This window comes from Salminus brasiliensis, chromosome 18 (assembly GCF_030463535.1).
Source record: "Salminus brasiliensis chromosome 18, fSalBra1.hap2, whole genome shotgun sequence".
NCBI lineage: Eukaryota > Metazoa > Chordata > Actinopteri > Characiformes > Bryconidae > Salminus > Salminus brasiliensis.
The window spans coordinates 13,427,344-13,448,174 of NC_132895.1; the positions used below are offsets into that span (position 1 = coordinate 13,427,344).

A 20,831-nucleotide genomic window follows, 5' to 3' on the forward strand; every position below is an offset into this window, starting at 1 on the left:
TACTCTTGTCCATGTTGTGGATATCTGCAAATTGAGTTCTTTAATATGCGGTTAACTTGGTTAATTAAAAAGAACACACAGAACAGGGGTTCTTTAAAGGCCATTTCTGCAGAGTTAGTTAATTAATTAGTTTGTTAGTAAGTAGTGTATTCAGGTGTTCTAAATGAGGGACTGGACAAAATGTGGAGCTTACCTAAGCGATAAAATGATGCATTAAGGGCAAGGTGTAAGTAAAATAAATGAATAAAAAGCACATGTAAGTGTGATAAGAAGCAGGTTACCAAGCCTGCAATGCAAGTCTATGAACCTTGTAAACTAGAGCAAGTGAACTCCATGTGCGCACTTGCTGCAAACTCATGAACCTTAACCTCAAATCATGTTGCATTGTTCCCCACATACGTAATGAATATTAGCCTTAGGATGTGGACATACGCTTAAGGGGTTAAGAAAGGACACATAGTTTTGATGTGTGGCGTAAATTCCTGTAGGCGCGAAGACTGTCCCGTTTAGGGTCTTTGACCACACCTGTGATCATAGGAGGATGCTCAGTTCCACTGTTTCTTTGAATCCTATGCAACACAATGCGATACATACCTGTAAATGGGCTTCGACTTTTCCTGCTCTGGTTATTTAGGATGTGTGCCTCAGTGACTCCCAGCTCCTGCAGGATGGCACGCACATCCTCTTCTTCTTGGTTCAACCTTCCCGATCCAGCCTCCAGCAGGTGCACAGGGTTGAGCTGGCATAAAGGCCAGGCAGGACGGAAAAGCTCCACAGGTAGCAGCCATTCACAGCCCAGCATCTGGTCCAAGGCGTAGCGCTCAGAAGGCTCAGGCTTCAGGATGCCCCGGATCAGGCACTGGCATGGGGCCGACACCCATACAGGCAGGATGTATGCCCCTTCTATTACGCAGCGCCGCAGCTTAGGAACAGTGTCAGCACGGAATGGCATGGTGCCAGTCACTATGAAGAAAAGAAGAACCCCCATAGCCCACACATCTACAGGTGGCCCCAAGTAGGACTCATCTTTGAACAGTTCTGGGGCTGCATATGGCGGCGAGCCGCAGAAAGTGTCCAACATCTGGTTGCGATTGCTGACTCTCGTACTGAAGCCGAAATCCGCCACTTTCACACATGCGCTGCAGGAGTAGAGGACATTCTCTGCCTTTAAATCCCGATGAATGATGTTGTTGTCATGCTGAAATATACAGGAAATATAGTAAGACAATATTTTCCACAAGCACAAAGTCATATAGCAAGAACGAGTACTTTCTATAATAAATGTAAAATTATGTAATACTTTTAAATGTAAAATAACTGACTAAACGAATGCCTGTGCTTGTGTCATCACTGAACATCAGATGCAGCACTGTGTATTTGGACCTGTGTTATCGCTGCTTTGTGTTGACACATTTGACCCAACATAAGATTCAATGCATCAGAAGCATCACAGCATGTAGTATATTATGTTTACTAAGCTAATAATCTTTTCTTTCAAAGAGGCTTAAGTGCACACAGAGGAATCTACACCACTAGGGGGCCCATGTAAACAACACATTTGTGGAAAGAGACAATGAATGAACTGACCATGTACTTTACAGCAGACAGGATCTGTGCAAAAACAATCTTGCTCTCTGGATCAGTGAGTTTTCCCTGAGAGGTGATCCTGCTGTGGAGGTCTCCTCCTCCAGCATACTCCAGAACCAGGTACAGTCGACATGGCGTCTCCACCACCTCGTAAAGACGCAGTACATTTGGATGATACAAGCTCTCCATGCTGGAGATCTCTCTGGACAGCATCCTCTGGGTCTGCAGGTCCAGCCTCATCTTATCCATGACTTTGATAGCAACCTTGTCTACAAAGAATATGCAATGTGGAGAAGTAATAAGGTCAATACACACAAATCCATTTATCCTCTTATTTTGACCGTCACCAATAAAGTTCTACATAGACCCTGGCAAGAAACCTGTGCTGTCTCATTCAATTAATACTTCCATTTAATTTAAGCTCATACATTCCTGCTTTCATGACTTTCAGTCAAAGGGAACAATTTACAGTAGCTACAGAATAATACACTTTTAAGAACTAATTCAAAGGAGTTAACCGTGTCACATTTCCACATCCTACCTTTAGTGAGGGCATGAAAGGCCAACTTGACTTTTGAGAAGTTCCCACATCCGATCTCACCACGGACTTTGTAGAAGCCCACCCTTCTGCCCACAGTCAGTTCTTTGATGGTATTCTCATCGTGGCACATATCCAGTGTCAGCTTCTCCAGGGGTGTGAGACGTTTAGGTGGATCCTCTTCCTCCTCCTTCTCTGGTCCACAATCAGAGCTGTCCGTCAGGCTATACAGGCTGTGCCGTGGCACTTGTGGAGAATTGCTCACAGGCATTTGTGCTGTCCTTAAAAGCTAAAATCACAACAACAACAAAAAGATCATTCTCTATGAATGTAGTGAACATTGCCACTGGTGTGTTTTAAATCTATTCATTTCATTGTACTCAATCCACTCCAACAGCGACATGTTGGCAAAAACAATAGTTTTAGCTATTGTTTAACAGGATTAACACAAAAATGCATTAATGAACTGTTGATGCATCTTCATTGTTTCTTACCTATTATGCTTTGGAGTTTAGATTAAGGTATGGCTCTTCTTCCAGTCGTAACAGAGCCAGGGCCTTCCACATCTTCATCAGTTAACATTTTTCAAAGCCTTCCTTGTTGTCCTCTCTTTCATTCTGTTGACTTCTAAGGTGTTCCACACTAAACTCCTGGGAAGATCCCACATGCATCCTACGCAACTCCCTCCCACTGTATCGAAGGGGGGATTATGCTGGTGTCATGTACCTTAATCTCTCAGCTTTATTTAGGCAGACCTTAATCCTCCTCAATTTTAGTGCGAGGCCTCTGAAGCAGAAAAGACAGAATGAGATGAAATGACAAACACACTCAACCATCACTTAGATTTTTATAGGCTACATACATTTTATGTCATGAACAACAAGATGTTCTTAATGTTTGGGCAGCCAGTCTAGTGGACTCTAAAGCCACTCGTGTGCTTAATGGGATTGATCTTTAATGTGTACTCCAGGTACAGGGACAGATCAGACATTATGTAACTACTAAATAAGATTAGTGCGGCCCCTCTTTGACACACAGAAGACATCAGCAGATAACGCGATTATACTTAGCTTCATGAGTCTTGTGGGCGGCACATTCCAGCATGTTCAGGTGTGTACAGTTCTTCTGATGTGAACACTGAAGGAACATGTGCATGATATCCAAATGATCTGTACAATTCTTCAAAGTTGGGTGGGAACATGTAATAAGGTTCTTGTTCTTTTATAAATATTCAGTATGTTCTAGCCATGTATGTAGTGCTTCATGTTAGGAGGGTTGCAATTGGAGGTTTTCAACAGAAACCCAGATAAAGAAACATCTTGATGCAGTTAAATCCTCAAAATGCTGTCCAGGTTTCTAATACTACTTACTTAACGCTTTGTTTGTGTGATTGTGTGCATGTGTGTATGGAGGAGGCGTAGAACTGCAAGGTGTTTGTAATGATGAGATTACAGGCTTTCGGTGGCTGTGTTTATTTGTGATGAACCCAAGCTCCAAAGTCCTTTGTTGTCCTTCACTGACCTCTGCAAGGCCTCTGCTTATACACAGCAATCACTACAGTTTGAACTTTAAACAGAGTAGACAAACATTGTATTACAGAACATTAGGTACTTATTATGTATGTACTGTCGCTGTCCAATGTATCTCAAAAATGGTGACTTTGCAAGGAAAGGCAAAAATGCACCCAGAAGTATTCACAAAGGGTACAGAACAGCTACAGGGTTTAAATCAAGGAGAAAACTAAAAATGGACAAAAATGAATAAAGATGTTTTTCGTTGAACTGTAGCAATGAATAAATAAATGAATAAATATATGATCCTTCACAGGCTGCAGTAAGACAACTGGAAAGCCCATTACATCTTTCTCCTCTTCAGACGTGACTCAGATAAACCCTGCAGATTCTGCTGCTCCAGTTCCTTTACTCTTTGACGCAGAGCTTCAATTTCCTTGTTCTTCTCCTCCTGTAGAAACTGTAACTTCTAAAAAACCAACAGAAAACAGTCACACATTCACTGATACAAAAATAACCACACATGCTCATTCACATATTCACTGTAATAATGTAGTACAGTGCCATACAGCACACTGCAGTTCAACTCACCCTTTTAAAGATGTTCTGAGCGAGGTGTCCAGAGCCCTGCGGCTGCTGTTGGTTAGTGACCATCACGCTCTGAGCCCTTGCAAGCTTAGCACTGAACTTCAAAGCATAATAAAAACAAAATCAGCATTAATAAATTTGTTTGTTTCAGCCTGTCAAGTTTAATTTTAATGTTCATTGCCTTTTTATTTTTTAAACAGATTACAACAATGTAATGTACTGTATGAGGGACAAGGGACTGACCATGAACCAGTGACCTTAAGTTATCAAGATAATTTCAAATGCATTTTCAAGGAACAATAAGGAACAACGCTTAATGATTGAAGGGCAACAGAAAAAATGAGTAAGCAAACCAGGACAGGTCAAAACCTTGAAGAGCCATAACCAAAACATGAGACAATAAACAAGAGAAAAGTTGAGAAAGAAAAACAGGTGATAGTCTAAATGTAAACAGACACAAACTGGAAACCAAAATTAAAAAGGAGATGCCATCCAAAAACAGCATGAACTGGCAAAACCAGGATGAACCCTAGTATGTCAAGGCTAAGCAACGCTAATTCTTTTCAATGAAGGAACCAAACAGGCATTTATACAAAGGCCAAATGAAGTACAAGTGAGCAAGGTAAGTATGCTGAGCGTGGGAACAGTTCACTATTGGCTCAGTGAGTCATGTGGGTTTCAGAGGGATTCTAGGAAATGCAACCCTGGTCATTTGCAGCTTTAGTGAGATGCCTGGTGGTGTGACATTCAGCAGGTAACCATAAAACAAGGTTTTCAGCAACTTTCAGTGCAGACTGCGCTCAGATTGTTTTTAACAAGGTCTCAGATATTCATTAGCAAACAGACCTGAGGCACATCACCAATTGTAATTAGGGCAGTTGAATAAAATTCCAAGCTTTATAAATGCAAATATCTGCCTCTATTCCCTCTTTGCTGTTAGTAAACTTAGCAAACTACTCTGGATGTACCTCCATTTGTAGCTTAATGATTTCACTTTGCTTCTCTTTTTTCTGATCCTTCATGTTCCTTCTCATCTCTTCCAAAGTGCTTTCCTTTCTGTCCAGAGCCTCTTTAAGTTCAACATCTTTAGACTCCACTTTTAAAGCAAAGTAACATGTTAAAAAGACACCCAGCAGATCCTCAATATAGTGTACTTTTTTAATTAAAAAAAAGCTAAAGCTAAGCTAAAGCTCATGCCTATTGGCACTCACGTTTCTTCTGTGTCTCTTTAGCACACTCATCCATCATCCTTTGGTGTTGCTCTTGCAGGGCTTTCATCTCTGTCTCCAGACACTGAATACACACTTTCCTTTCCTACATTAAATGAGACAAATCACACAAAGTACTTATGTATTATCATTATATAGATTTTGGTTAATCCAATTACATTTTAGATGCTCCAACTCACCTCCACTTGTGCTTCAATTTGTTTCTTCATATCAATAACAGCACTTTTCAGCTTTTCATTTTCAACTAGTTAACGGTAATAAAGCACATATCAGCATGTCAGGATACATGCACTATGTTAAAAAGGATGAATGCACTTTTTAGTTGAAAAGCAGATAACAAGAACTCTTACCTCGAAGTTCACACTGCTGTTGTAAGTTGTGCTGAAGGCATTTGATTGTGTCCAGCAGGCCATCTCTTTCTACCCATGAAGTTTTGGTATGATAAGATAAGATAAGATAACATAAGATAATCCTTTATTAGTCCCTCAGTGGGGAAATTCTCAGTGTCACAGCAGAAAGGATAGCAAGACACTCAGTTACAAAAATGTAGATAAATAATTTACACTATGTACACACAATATAAATAAGAATTAAAAAGGCAATAATATTATTTACAGCAAATGACTCTTAATTGCACATGTTGGGGGGGTATTGCACATAGTATTTTTTGATTATAAGTAAAATAATAATAATCATAAAAAGAGAAGTATATTTAAGTATTACTGTAAAATTGTCTACAAGTATAGCAGAAGTGCCCCTTCTTCTAGTCTTCTCTACAAAGGACTAAAGTGGCTGCTTTTTAAATTTGCCACCCTAGTGTTATATGCACTAGCTACCAGTAGAGGGGGACAAAGACCATGAGCTTCAGTTAGGTGTACTGTGCTGTGTTTTCATATACATTGCAATGCCAGAGTGTTTGGCTTCTTTACCCATTCATGTCTAACAGCTAAAACATTAGGCACAATCCCAAAAATCTGTTTTGATTGGCCCTAAAGTAGCAATCTCTGACCTGCACAGTTTGGAGATTTCCTGCTAAACTGATTTGCTGGTCAGTCGGGTTAGATGTGGGCAGAGAAAACTGTAAAATGCATGGTAGCCTGTGACTACTGGTCTAAAGTTATGACATTTGCTCTAACTAAACCTTGGTTGTACCCCATACAGTAGCTAGCTATTTTCTATAGATTTGAAAAATATCTGACCAATGTGATTTGATTGATATTTATCTTCAATTCTACTCAGGCAAGCTTGGAGGAAAAAAAAGCAAATTACACTTAACATTAATAAATCAAATCTAAGAGGAACCTATGAGTGGAATATAACGTGGAGGGACACAACGTGGCTGTGTGGGTCAGGCAGCCATCAGCAGCACGTGGTGAGATACTAATCAGCTAATCTCACCTTCAGTCATATGCCTTTCCTTGTTCTGGGAAAACTTCAAAATCCTGTTGATTTCATCTAACTTTATTTCAAGGATGTTATTTGTCCCTTTTAACTCCGTTATTTTCTTGCAAACAGAGAAAAACATGGGGATTAATGCAGTGTTCAAGTCCTCTTCTGAAGTTCAAGTCCTCCTGCGTTTGGAGCTCGTATACGACGTGATTTTTGGTCAAAAGCCCTGGAAAAATATAGCTAGCTATACATTTTTGTTTGTTAATATCTGGCTCCAAAAAAAGAGCATTACATTCAGCATTGCTGCAACAAATTAAAGAGCCGTGTATGAGTTTTACCCAGTTTATCGGTATCTTTTACGTATATTTACGTATGTGCCAGTCCTAAATAACTAAAATGTACTTTTTTTATTATTAAAATGTAAATACAAGCGTTTTTGACACGCTCCCAACTCTCACTAGCTAGTAAACACGGATCTTGTGGTGTATTTCAGTGCTCTTGAAGGCAGCATTACTAGCTAGTTCATTCGGGTCGGTCGCCTGGGCTTGCTAACCAAACCTGGCTCCCCTGACTAGTCTATGAACTCCTGCTGTTATAGCTGGTCTCCATTTTTTGTAACTACTGGTTTTGTTTGCAGGTGATGTACTTGCTCCAGAAGGTTAAAATCCTGGACAAGTTTATCCAGGTTCACAGCCGTTTTCTTCATTTTCTGACCGGGAGCTCAGCCCTGTTTGAGTTAGCTGAGCTCGTTAGCACTAGCTAGCTACAAACCGAACGGAGCGGTCCGCGAGCCCCTGGCGTCTCCTGCCTGGGCTCAGAGCTGTGGTGACGAGGAGGAGAGAAATCAGAATATACTCGCTTTTATTTACTGATGTTTTATTATTACAAAATAAAGATATATTTATGTACATAGCAACAAATCACGTGCAGAAGAACCCCATTAACATTTCCTCATTTTGCACAAGTCTACTTTCCAAGGCTAAAAGGCACCGAGCAGCGAAGATATTAACAAAAAGGGGAATATTACATTTATGCCCCAAAGGTTTGCTGCATAAACTGCAACGATAGCATCCTTCAGAAGATGAGCTCAATCTCTACTTCCATGGAAATCGGTTAAGCTTACTAACGAAAACAATACCTAAATTGAAGATCAAAACAGATTGCAAAATCAAAAATCATATAATATTTCATTAGAAAATGAAATTAGGAAATGAATACAGAATTGAACAAGGAATTAAAAGTTCTGCTTTAAGACAAAGTCCCATACAATTCCACTGCCACAGCATTCATTGTCAAGAGTAAGGCATTAGCTGTTATGTTAAGGATGTGGTAACCAATAATAATAATAATAATAATAATAATAAATGCAGTACATATATGATGTATGGTAATTGGAATATCACCCAACCAGCTTTATCACATTATCAGGTGCAGCTTGCCAAGACGTTTGAGCAGGACCATTCCAGATGAAAAGTCTGCTTAGTTCCCACACCAAGCACTTTTTGGCCCGGTTATTTGAACACCCACACACACACACACAGCTTGTTTGGTGTTGGCTAACAATGTCCAGCAACCCTAACGACAAATACAATCCCGCTCCAAAACCCATCTCGAGGCATTCTTGGCACAGGCATCTTTAAATTTATTTTGGAGAAATGCTTTGTAGCAGGTCTGGTGTTAGATATCCCCCAGGAGTTGGAAGAGATTTCACAACAGCAAGGGGAGGGGATGATGGGTTGTTTGGTTTCAAAAGAAGGCTGTTTTTCCAGTCAACTCCATCAACCATGGTGTATTCTGGAGGAGCTGGTATTGTAAGGATCGGAAAAGGGGAGGAAACCGGTGTTCTCTCCAAGTCAACAATGTTTTTCTGATAATCTTGTAAAGGATTCAGTCTTTGCTCTGCAGAAGAGCATCTCTCTTCTTCAGCTGGCTCACTGTGTCCTCTAGCTGAGAGCTGTGCACCCATTTTACTGGTGTCCAACTCTGAAGTGTAACCTCTTTCATCAGGGAACACCATCATCAGGGGCTTCTTTCCCTTTTTGTTCTCCTCATTCTTACGAGCTTTATCTTGATTACTGCAGCAGTCACTCAGATTGTGTTTCTCTGGAGACAGCACTACCTCGCCACGTGGTGTAACATCAGTCACTTGAGAGTACAAGGTGGCAGGCCAAGCAGGTTCCTGAGCAGGTCCTGAATTAGCAGAGCCAGGGTGTGAAAACTTTCATGGCCACTGGTTGAAGGCTGTTGAACATCTGTATGATCATGATCAGAAAGGTCGGGATCACAGCAGCTGGCACGGCCGGAGTCGTCGTCCCGGAAACTGCTGGACATGGTGGGGAGTCGGAGACATGGGATTCGCCAAGGAGGAGCGGTGTCTCAAAGCATTCCAGCGTTTCGTTTGGTTCGTCATGTCCACTTCTATAAACTCCACCCACGGGTCATTACTGTACAGTTCTGGTCGAAGGGCTGGGTGAGTGCCCAGGATTGATGTGAACTCAGTCAGCTGACCCTTCTTTTGAACACAAAGACATAGAAATTGTCAACAAACTTGACTTTGTTGGTCAGAATACTGATTAATATGTGACAAATTATCAAAATTGATTTTTTTAAGGGCTGCAAAATGAATAAACTAAAAATAATCTAAAAAACTGTTTACTATTATACCACATTATTATTATATCAACTGTTATTGTACCACAGTATACCCTGCAATGTGACAGGCTGAGCGATGTTCTGGGAGTGCCAATATTGCACAATAATGGAACCCTGACCATAGCTCTTCCAAGTACTACTTCTCCAGTAACCTAGCAATGCCGCCCGGGCTTTCAAGACAAAAAACACTGTCCATAAAATATAAAACTAAATAAATATTTTATTTATTATAAAGCTGAAAGCTGAATGCTAATGATTTAATGCTGTTACACACATGGTGTCCCAAACTGCACATAAACACATACACTCTTGGTTTAAAACAGATCAATATCCATCAGAAGTGTGGCTAAATAATTTTTTTCTGTCCCCCTTCTCATTAAAATGAATCATAACTGTGGTTTAATCATAATAATGCACATGATGTTTGTGCTATAATGTGAGATATGGCACTTATATTGGCCTTGTGCCAGTGACTGCAATACACCAGTGCCAGTATCTCACGTTAGAGCACTCCCTCTGGTATAATATTGCTCAAGGTGGCCTAGATGACGTTTTCCCTTCCCATTTACATCACGTTTTTTTTGCGAAGGCAGAGACTACTGCGCCCAACTAAAAAAAGTCTAAAATATGAAAACACTATCAACACTTAAAAGGTTTGCTGAAAGATGTATAAAACTGAGCGTGGTGCAGCAGCATGACTGTCCCGTCTAGAGCAGCTGTTCCCAACCCTGGTCCTGGAGAACCCCCAGCCCTACACATTTTAGTGTTTACTCCTACTCCAAACACATCTGATCCAGCTGAAGAGGTCATTAACAAACCCTTTCTGAGTGAAAGGTGGTATATAAGAGCAGGAAACTACTAAAATGCAGAGGGTCAAGGTCAAGGTTTGGGAATCACTGACCTAGAGGACATCCTGATGCTACAATCGCAGTTAAACTATACTACTAGAGTAGTATACTAAAAGAGTTAAACATAGCGCATCACGGTTGGCTTTTCAGCTGTGTTTTAGTTTAGCAAACACAAACACCGTTAGCTGAAGGGATGAGCTGCATTTCAATCTAAACTGAGGGGCTACTTAAAGGTTAGAAGAGCTGACAGACTTGCACGCCAACACAGACACATAAAACAGTTGTAATTTCTAATGTCCAAACCCACAACAACTATGCTTACATCACTGAAAACAGAGCTTTTAATACTCTCTAGGGTAAAGTTCTGAAAACCCCATTTCTGTGTTTTGATGTGGAAGGTTATTTAATGAGCTGCCTCAGGACTGTTTTGTGTCTGTTGTGGCCGATGGACGTGCTGCTGTTGTCAGATTTGATGTCTACTTGTCCGTTACAGACCACACAAATTATTTATTTATCATTAGACGTAAAATAGTTTAATTAGAATTGCAAAGTTCTTGTAGAATCAGCCAGCCATAAGTGTACTTTGGCATGCATGCTTGGACATATCAATCATAATGGACCAATTCATCAATTATGGAAACAGACGTTAGTTGCAGCCCTAGAATTAATACCTGTAGGAGAACTGGGTCAATTCCTTTGATTTTTGGTCCAGGAACAGGAGGCAAGAAAATCACCATAAGTCTGAAAAACAATGAACAGAGAAAATGAAATCTTAACCACAGAAAGTTTTCTTGTGGCAGAGCCCAAGTGCCTTTTGCAGCTGTATTTGAAGCTGCATCAGACATATAACATCACAAAAACTGAATACCATGATTTTTATTCATTTCACACACTTAATATCCACAGCAATATCCAAGGATGTTGGACTACTTATGTGCTCTCTGTACTGAAACAGAAACAGGCAATATGTTTAAAAAGGCATTCTCTGACATAATGTGATGTGATGTTTCATGATAATGTCAATGTAGTCTTACTGCCCACCACATACATCTTGTGCCATGCTGAACAACATCAATAAATTGCTTGGCTGAATAATCAAGGTTTGACACAGATCATAGAAACACTTACTTCTGTTGACGTGAAACGACAACCAGCATCAAGATGATTCCGATACCAACAACAGCAAAGACTAACACAGCAGGTACAGCGACGCGTGATTCTAAAATGAAAAGAAAAGTTAATTAAAGGTTTATTTTTTTAAATACATTATGCTATTCTACCTTTTTTTCAGTTCAACATTTAGCCTTAATATTACCTTCTCTGTAAACAAGTATGAAGATGGAGTCACTAAATTCGCCAAAGTTGTAGCCTCGCATTTTGGGACCTCACCCTGACTTCATATTCAGTACTAGTGTTAAGACCATAGACATAAGCCTGGGGTGTCTTTCCCATTGTCCATCTGGAAGAGAAGAAACATAGCCGAAATACTGACATAGGAAGTGTGTATCTGGACTCACTGAAGAAGTATGACAAAAGACTGTCATTACATTTAATCTAATTACATCAGACATAAATAAGCCAATCAAACTAGTGCAAATCATTTAAGGAACATAGCCCCTTACATAAAGTTTTTATTCACTTTGACAAATTACATTTTCACTGTAAAATTAACAGTATTTTCAGACTCACAGATTTCCACTGCTCTGAACCCTTCTCTCTGTACTGCGTCTCATACCGAAGCGACATCCATCCCATCTTTACATTGTCTGCTGCTGAGGCTGGTGGGTCCCAGCTCACTACCACATCATAAATTAAGCCAGTTGGGGCCATACCCAGTAGGGTCCAGTTCAGCCCTTCAGGTGGGTCTGGAAATACTGGAAGAACAAGTAGCATTTTGTGAGTACACCATTAGCTACACCAGGCACCAGACGTCTATCTAGGGATAAAAGCTAACATGATTATTAGGATACATCCAGCCATGCCTATTACCATGCTTCAAAGAGATCTTCCTGACATGTATCCCAAAGTAAAGTAATCCTGTCCATCTATCACTGCTGTGAAGAAAATTTTAAGATGCTTGGCTGTCAGCTATGAGATCTTGCCAATACAGATAAATATATCTGCACTTGATCTTGCCATACCAATATCTTCCACGTTGAAGATCATTTCATCATAAACCACATCTTGGGTCCGCGAGCGCAGCTGAATGACGTAAGAGAACCAGATAACAGTATGGACGGTGTCAAAGAAGCACTCGTTTTCTCTTGTGGAATTGTAACTTGGACATTCTTTCCATTTTTCTTCACCTATCTTTGAGTCCCTGCATGGGGAACAGAATCAAAGAATGACAAACATGCATCACAGCCAAAAGCAAAAAATGAACACATATTTGATCAAACAGGGCACTACTGTGCAAGATGAATGGGGTTAGCGTTAAAAAAACAAAAGTGTCATGTATTGTAACTCTTTTGATGCCTAATATCAGCTGTGAAATGCTTTAAGTGCAGGAACAGGCATTGCAAGAGTGACATTACATCTTCAACATGTAGAAAAGCCTCAGATCCCCTGGCTCTGTGAGGTTCTGGAAAGTACCAGCATCCCAATGGCAACGAAATGTCATCAGCTCCCGGGAAAAGCAGCCAGTAAGATGAGGACCGAGTGCACTCTGGCCTGTTAAACACAAAAATATACTTGTTACTGAGGCAGCAACTTTACTTCTGTAATTGATAGAATGAGATCTTTTGGAGAAAAGCTATATATGAAATAAAGGTGATACAAAGGGTAATTTGAGCAGAAACATTTTTTGTGGTGTGTGTGTGTGTGTGTGTGTGTGTGTGTGTGTGTGTGTGAAACCTTTTAAAGATTTAAAGTTGATGATCAGTAGCTGAACATAAGCAGTACTGCTTTGATGCTCTTCCATAGAATAATGTCATTTTGCCAGTGTTTATACATATTTATCTATATACATATTTGATAAAATGTACAAATGTGGGGATAAATGCCCCTGGATTAGCACTACATAAAATTTACATTGTTTTTTTAACAAATGCAAAGAAGTAAAAAATAAAATAAATGAGTAAAAGAAACACTACATTACAGTAGTCCAGGATCACCTGTATATGTATATGTTGTATATGTTTCACAAATACAAACACATCAAATATCGGTTTGAATAATCAGTCATATTTATTCATTGGTCTGATGCTGATAAATGTTTATTGTTATTAAATAATTGTCTTTTAAAACTGCCTTATAATTCTGTTATCAGTGTGCATTACTAACTTGTCATATCTATACCTGTTAAAAAAAATCAAAAAGCTTTTTGTGATAAACAGATCTTTTTATTTTTGTAGTTTGTATAAAATGAAAACATACTAATAACTGTTAAAACTATAAAAGCGGTTAATTCAAGGTGAATGTCTGAATCAGGAGATGAACAGTCAATAATGTGGGAGTAGTTGTTTAGTTAATATTTTGTGTATAAATTGTGCCTAAATTATACATCAAGTATTAATAATAGTGCTAACGTTATGGCATTAAAAGCAGGTTTTCAGAAAGCAGACGATGTCCTTTGCTCTTATTTCCACTGTAGGACTAACAGGAGGTAACATAAAGCCTAGTTGTACCGTAGCCTGTGAGGCCATCGGTTATGCTTTCCTGGAAGAGCTTGCTGTATGTTTCATGTGTAAGAAGAGCATTCGAGTGGCAGTGTGGGGTTTCTGCCAAAGCATTCTCAGAAAACCCTCCCCCGAACTCCCTAAAGGAATCCTTTTAAATGCAGTTATTATTATTTTAGATCATCCCTGATTAAGTCAACCTGACGCAATCTATAGCATTTAACATGACTTTTCGATTAAACACTGCTAACTTCTTTATACACTTGCAGAGTACATCAGAATTTACCTTCTTGTTGTGTTCATATATATGTTTGTCTTTTAGTTTTAAAAGAACATAATTACAGTGTTTATGACCTGGAAACCAAGATGACAACAGCCAAGACAAAAATTTCTGATATGCCAAACCTGGTAATGGTTAACTCTTTAAGCTATTCCACATTATAGGGAGAGGAGTATGAAACAGGGGAGCTGAGGATAGGGTGTGAGCATGCAGCAAGCAGTGGCTACATTTTGGCTGGGAACCAAAATATTAATATCCTGTTTATCAACTCCTAAAGCTGACGTTTCTCTGAGAGGCCTGCAGGGGACAGATTGAGCAGACACACTGATACGATATTGTAGCTGTCAGACAAAAAACTTTGTATATCTAAAACGGAAACATTACAGAAGAAGGGAAAAAAAACGATACTTTACTGTAATTGATTTGTAAATAAGATGCCACAAATGTGAGAATCAGTGAAGGCAGCTTTTCAAGATATGTTTTACCCCCTTTTTAAAATGTTTAATGTCTAAACTAGAATGATCACATTGGGAATTACAGTTATTATTATCCATATATATCCATATAAAGACTTGTATTAATTCAATTCTCATTGTGGTGCGTCAATGTCTTGTTTTTAAAAACAATAAAAATATATCTACAAAATTCCAGCTTTTTTCTTCTTTTCTTGTTGTCAGATGTTTTTTTTATTGGCTGCAACAATGAAAAAATTGGTAAACTGAGGTGTGGTAATGTACAAGGCCACTCTTACTAAGTCTCTGCTGTAGTAGGTACTTTATACCATGCTATAAAGTATATGCAATAGCAGGTATTATATATGTGTGGGTGTGTGTATGTGTGTGTGTATATATATCTTATCTTAGGAGCAAAGTTACAGATTTCTCCTCAATGCCCCCAGCCATCCCTAGCAGCACACCTAAATTTACCTTAACAATCTCCCAAATCAGGTACTGGATAAACACCACAATTAATAATGAGCTTATATGTTTTGGAAATTATTCACATTCAGCAAATCACCATTTCTTGTATTTTTGTGTTTTTTTGTAGTTCTATAATTACAAACTGTAACCTTCCATTTCTCTGCATACTTTGTTAGCCTCCTTTCACCTTTCATCATGTTCTTCAACGGTCAGGAGGCCACAGGACCACCGCAGAGCAGGTATAATTAGAAAAGTGGATCATCCTCAGCATTGCAGTGACATTGACATGGTGGTGGCGTGTTAGTGTGTGTTGCGCTGGTACGAGTGGATCAGAAGCAGCAGTGTTGCTGGAGTTTTAAAACACCTCAGTGTCACTGATGGACTGAGAATAGTCCACCAATCAGAACTATCCATCCAACAGCGTCCTGTGGGCACCGTCCTGTGACCACTGATGAAGGACTAGAGGATGACCAACACAAACAGTGCAGCGACAGATGAGCTTCTGTCTCTGACTTAACATTGTAAGCATTGGTGGTTCAGTGTAGAATTCTTGCCTGCCACGCGGGAGACCCGGGTCCGATTCCCGGCCAATGCAGCAGTTGCCAGCTTTGGTGGGGCAGTGGTGGCTCAGCGGTTAGAGCACCGGGATATCGATAACAGGGTTGTGGGTTCGATTCCCGGGCTCGGCAAGCTGCCACTGTTGGGCCCTTGAGCAAGGCCCTTTACCCTCTCTGCTCCCGGGCGCTGGAGTTGGCTGCCCACCGCTCTGGGTGTGTGTCTGTACTCACTGCCCCTAACACATGTGTGTGTGTGAGTGTGTGTTCACTACCAGATGGGTTAAATGCGGAGGACACATTTCGCTGTACACTGTACAGTGACAAATACTTTAAAAAAATAAAAAAAATAAAAAAATAAATCTACAAGGTGGAGTAACTAAGTAGGTTAACTGGGTGTCTAACAGAGGGGACAGTGAGTGGATGCAGTGTTTAAAAACTCCCGCAGCACTGCTGTGTCTGATTCACTCATACCAGCACGACCCACACAAACACACCCACACCAAGTTAATGTCACTGCAGTGCTGAGAACGACCCAGTGCACAAATAACGCACTTCTGTGGTGGTCCTGTGAGGTCCTGATCACTGAAGAACAGGGTGAAAGGAGGCTAATAAAATATGCAAAGAAACAGATGCACTACAGTCTGTAATTATAGACTATTATTACTTATAACTACAAAGTGCTGATGGTGCTGATAATACTGATAGTGCTGCTAATGCACAAAGAGGATGATGGTTTTAGGGAAGTAGCTGATAGGTGTATTGTCTAGTTCAATTCTAATCTACATCAGCATGTATTACTAACATACACTTGAGGAGAAAATTTTATGGTAGAGCAAGAGCTCTCTTTCTCTCTCGCGCTCTCTCTCTACCTTTTCCATTAAATGCACAATGGTCCATGATCAGAAGGCCAGGTAATTTCCTGGCCAATTATCTGCATCCAAGAATAACATCCAATGTACAGAATGAAGCATTACAAAATCTCTAAGCAACGGCTACAGAAATTATGATGAATGTTTTTCAAGGACTGCATTTTCCAGATCAAGAAGTTCAACAGCATTTCTTTGTAATCAGTTCAACATATGAAAAAAGAAAGATTCTGTTCACACGACAACTGTGTGAACTGCGCTGTTCCCATCCTGCAGAGTTTTCCACAATATTTTAGTCACAGGGCAGCTCTTCAGGTAAATCTTTCCTATGTGTACACAATGCAAAAATAAAAATAATACCAATGCACCCAAACTTGAATACAAACTTGAGCAGAGTATACGGTCACTGTCCTGCAAACACGCTGTAGCTCTAAAATGTAGCTCTGTAGCTCTAAAAATTGCCAAAAATTAACTTCACAGGAGAAGGAAAACAACTCTTTACTTTTAATGGAAATCAAAGTAAAAAGATTATATTTCAGGTGCATTGGAGCATTTCTAATTTTGGTCCGTTCATCATGAAACTTTCACACAATGTAAAGAACAACTGCCAGATTCAAAAAGTCACACGTAAAAAGCAGCTTTGTTATCTATTGTACATTCAGCTGGTCACAGCTATCAGACAGTTGTTGTCAGTTGCATTCTGTTTGGCTATCTTCATGTCCATGTATGCACTTCCATGTAGCACTTTATCATATCAATGAGAAGCAAAGTTCTCTTTCTCCAGATAAATTCTAGTCAGCAATAGCAAATAGCAGCATGCACTGGACATCTTGATTATAGGATTAATCAGTGAAAAGCACCAGGCGCTGGGTTTGGGGGTTATAACTGTAAAGGTACCATATACCACGCTATTCAAAAATAATATCTGATTGTCAAACGGAACTTTGTATTTGATTTTAAATTAAAGCAGGATAAGGCTGTGCAGAAGCCATGTATACATAGAACCAAATGCGCTACTTTCACAACACAGGTTACTCACGGTCATTGGTTATACTGTACACTGCAGTAAAAGTTGAGACAGAACAACATTATGAAAAAAGGACAACCAGACACACTAACAATAGACCAATTTCTGACCCTGTTCTCGACAACTGTCAGAAAAATGGTCCTGTGCATGTACAAACGTTGATCCATCAAACAGTGTACCTTTCAGGGCAGGGTGCATTACTTCATTTTTAAATATATACATAAATTAAAGATCAACTGTATATAGGCAATGCAACATAAAACAAACACTGACAAGTGGCAGTACTCTAAAAGGTACTGTGTAGTATCTTTTCCCAAATGAAGGAATTTAATTCCTAAAAAAAAATGCCAAAAAGAATGATGGCATTTACATTTATGGCATTCTAGCTGACGCTCTTATCCAGAGTGACTTACAAGATTACTCGTATTACAGAGGCGGGCCTATGTAGTGTTCGGAGTCTTGCCCAGGGAATCTTATTGGTGTAGCGCAGCATAGGCAGACTGGGAATCAAACCCCTGTCTCCTACATGGCATGACAGCTCACTGACTGGTATATCTGTTGCGCCACACCAACCACGCATAAACAAAAGTAATAAACAAAAATAATTAGTTCTTATTTTAAAGGTGCCATAAAATACATTTTAGTCATTAAAATTGTATGTAGCTTGCAATTTTACACACCCATTTAGAACCCTAAGATTTGACCCTAAAATTGTTTGGTGAGCTCATGAATAATTGTCAGAAACCTTACATAAAGACTTTATGAGACTTGGATCTAAGGATCTGTGGGGATACTGCATTACTCTACTGCATTATTTTTAACACTGAATTATACATTGTTGTATGACATCTTCTAAACAGACTATGCTGAGTGGCACTTGAGAGAGAATGTAAGTTCTTGTAGAGGCTCTCGCTTTTCTTCTGCAAAGAGAGAAGGAGCTCTCATGTAGGTTCTCACGACCAGTAATGACTGCTCTTCAGTGTTCAGAAAGAGTTTCCTAATACAAACATCCTGTTTCTTATGTCAGTGCTCAAAGGACAATATACTCGCTATGACCTTTGTTGTGGTATAAGTGTAAAACACTAGAGTGGGGCCAGATCCAAGACTAGGACCTTTCCCTTGCATAGTACCTTGCATTGTGGGTTGCAGTCCTTCTGTGGTGACGGCAACAATAAGGAAGAGACAGATGAACAAGGATGGCTCGGTTCCCATGACACAGTTCCTAAGCAGACAAGGTTAACAGATTAATACACAGCTACCAGGAATATCTCAAGAATGTTCCCTACTCTGTACACATTTATACCCCTGTTATCATGTCCTTATACTAGTCATAAATATCAATTACCAACCAACAACACAAATACAACCTCATAGCTCCAGTGCACAACTACACTAGCAAACATACCTTGGTTAATTGACTACATTTGGCACAAATTAAGATTGTCTGACAAATGATTCCCTAAATTCTAACAAATACTGAGCCTACAAAATGGAAATGGACAAAAACCCTGATGTGTTTATAACGTAACCGACGTGCCTGGTTTGAGTTTTGTGCAAATAATTTGCATTATTAACATGTGCGGGACCATCATCTGTCATTAACGGCATTAAGCAATTGAACAGAGTAAACAGGCCATTGCTAAATGTGACATTCATTTTAAGCAAAATAGCTGAGCGTTGTGCAGAGCTTGTAAAATATATCCCATCTGTTTCCTGGCCATCCTCCAGTTCCCAGCTTCTGGAAGCTGCATTCTCAGAAACAGCATCTCAGAACTGCATCTATTCCCTCTGCACTAATAAGGCAAGAGTCAGCTCTTCACATGCCAGCCACTCTAAAAGACACAGACTACACTATCTCACTTTTAATTCTATTAATTTACAGCATTTCAAATATCCTGAAATGATCTAATAGATGACATATAACATCCTGCATCACTTTCCACAGTCATATCCAATCCATGTCGAATCAGACTTTAAAGGGCAGTAGGCATAATGTTCCTCGTGTAATACAGCAACATTTTTTCTAAAAGGTTTTTATTCATTTTCAGTCATGTCTACTGGATCCCTACTGACATACTCCATGTGTCTGTGCATGTAACTGTCACGGTCCATGAAGGCACTTGAAGCTCTCTAAGAGTGGGGGCTTACTCATGGTCAATTCAGCTGTAAACAACAATCCTACAGAAACCCAAATGTCATAATATTCCCACCACAAAGGTTTGCTTAAGTCCCCTTCAGTCATAATACGTAGTCCTTTCAGTGCTATCACTCATTCTGGGTAAGCTCAGCCCAAACATGCATGTTATCTTGGAGTAAAATTGTGCAACAGCAACTAATCTGAACCTCAATGGCCTTAATGGCCTCAATGCCACTCAGTCCTTCAACACTTGGTATATATGTACTGTGTAGCTCACAAAATGACACAAAAGCTCTTAAATACAGCTTAAATATGGTATTTACTGTGAACCTGGACTGCCCCAGTACACTAGGCATTATAGTCAGTCACAGCTTACTGTAAAACATACAATCTGTTGCTGTGTTGAACCTGCTGGCTACTTATTTGGATGAATAACACTTATTTAAAGTGCCCATAAATTACATGGCCTCCAAAAAACAGTGTGAAAAACACTATTCCCCAAAACTATGTTTATTGAAGAAGTGCTTAATTATGCCCAATTGTAACACTCACCTTCTGAAAGAGTGGGCTTCAAAACACCTGGTGTAAGAACCTAGTGAAGGCTTTCAGCTTCTAAACTTTGACGTCTATTCCTTAGGGAAGGGTGGCTCTAGGCAATCATATTACACACTCTTCGGTAGGGTCTGCATGCAGCTCTGATTCCTCGACAGATTCTCCATACGAGCCCGGGTGCAGCCCTAAACGAGCTATACTACACCACCAGCATCGAGCTAAAACACGGGCGGTGACTCAGAAAAGCTCCTGACATAAACAGCACGCTCCAACAGGCGACGCGTCAAGTTGTCCAAACGTGGTGCTTCGCAAACGCAAGGCATTTCCACACACTTCCACTGAAGGAGCAGGAGCAGGAGGAGGAGGAGGAGGAGGAGGAGGAGTCTCCACCCCTGCTGTTGCAGTGCTGCTGCTGCTGCTGCTGCTTTTGCTCCTTGTTTTCCAAGCTTTCACTTGGCTTCCGAAGTCGTGTTTGCGGTTCCACGTGATTGGTGTTCAGGCTTCCCTATGAATACAGTGGACTTGGACGTATA

The 20,831-nt window shown here is 40.0% G+C and overlaps 3 protein-coding genes across 3 annotated transcripts; all 3 read right to left on the reverse strand.

Moving 5' to 3' along the window:
- Positions 1 to 442: 442 nt before the first annotated feature.
- Positions 443 to 2,396, reverse strand: nim1kb (NIM1 serine/threonine protein kinase). Its single transcript, XM_072662285.1, has 3 exons — positions 2,129 to 2,396; positions 1,588 to 1,856; positions 443 to 1,198 (listed from the first exon to the last, which is right to left on the reverse strand). Exons 1-3 carry the CDS (start codon positions 2,394 to 2,396, stop codon positions 443 to 445), a joined length of 1,293 nt encoding a protein of 430 aa, XP_072518386.1.
- A 1,583-nt stretch (positions 2,397 to 3,979) lies between these two features.
- LOC140538763 (coiled-coil domain-containing protein 152) lies at positions 3,980 to 7,577 on the reverse strand. Its single transcript, XM_072661252.1, has 8 exons — positions 7,489 to 7,577; positions 6,852 to 6,957; positions 5,804 to 5,872; positions 5,633 to 5,697; positions 5,436 to 5,538; positions 5,193 to 5,320; positions 4,228 to 4,323; positions 3,980 to 4,105 (listed from the first exon to the last, which is right to left on the reverse strand). The coding sequence occupies exons 1-8, from the start codon at positions 7,546 to 7,548 to the stop codon at positions 3,980 to 3,982; spliced, it is 753 nt and encodes a 250-aa protein (XP_072517353.1). The 5' UTR covers positions 7,549 to 7,577.
- Positions 7,578 to 7,701: 124 nt separating this feature from the next.
- ghrb (growth hormone receptor b) lies at positions 7,702 to 20,631 on the reverse strand. Its single transcript, XM_072661251.1, is given in 14 exon segments — positions 7,702 to 9,044; positions 9,047 to 9,175; positions 9,178 to 9,252; positions 9,255 to 9,354; positions 11,014 to 11,083; positions 11,471 to 11,561; positions 11,658 to 11,721; positions 11,723 to 11,779; positions 11,781 to 11,801; positions 12,032 to 12,216; positions 12,484 to 12,662; positions 12,877 to 13,012; positions 18,740 to 18,831; positions 20,299 to 20,631. Coding segments are annotated over 13 exon segments (1,749 nt in total). The 5' UTR covers positions 18,822 to 18,831; positions 20,299 to 20,631; the 3' UTR covers positions 7,702 to 8,484.
- Between the last annotated feature and the right edge of the window lie 200 nt (positions 20,632 to 20,831).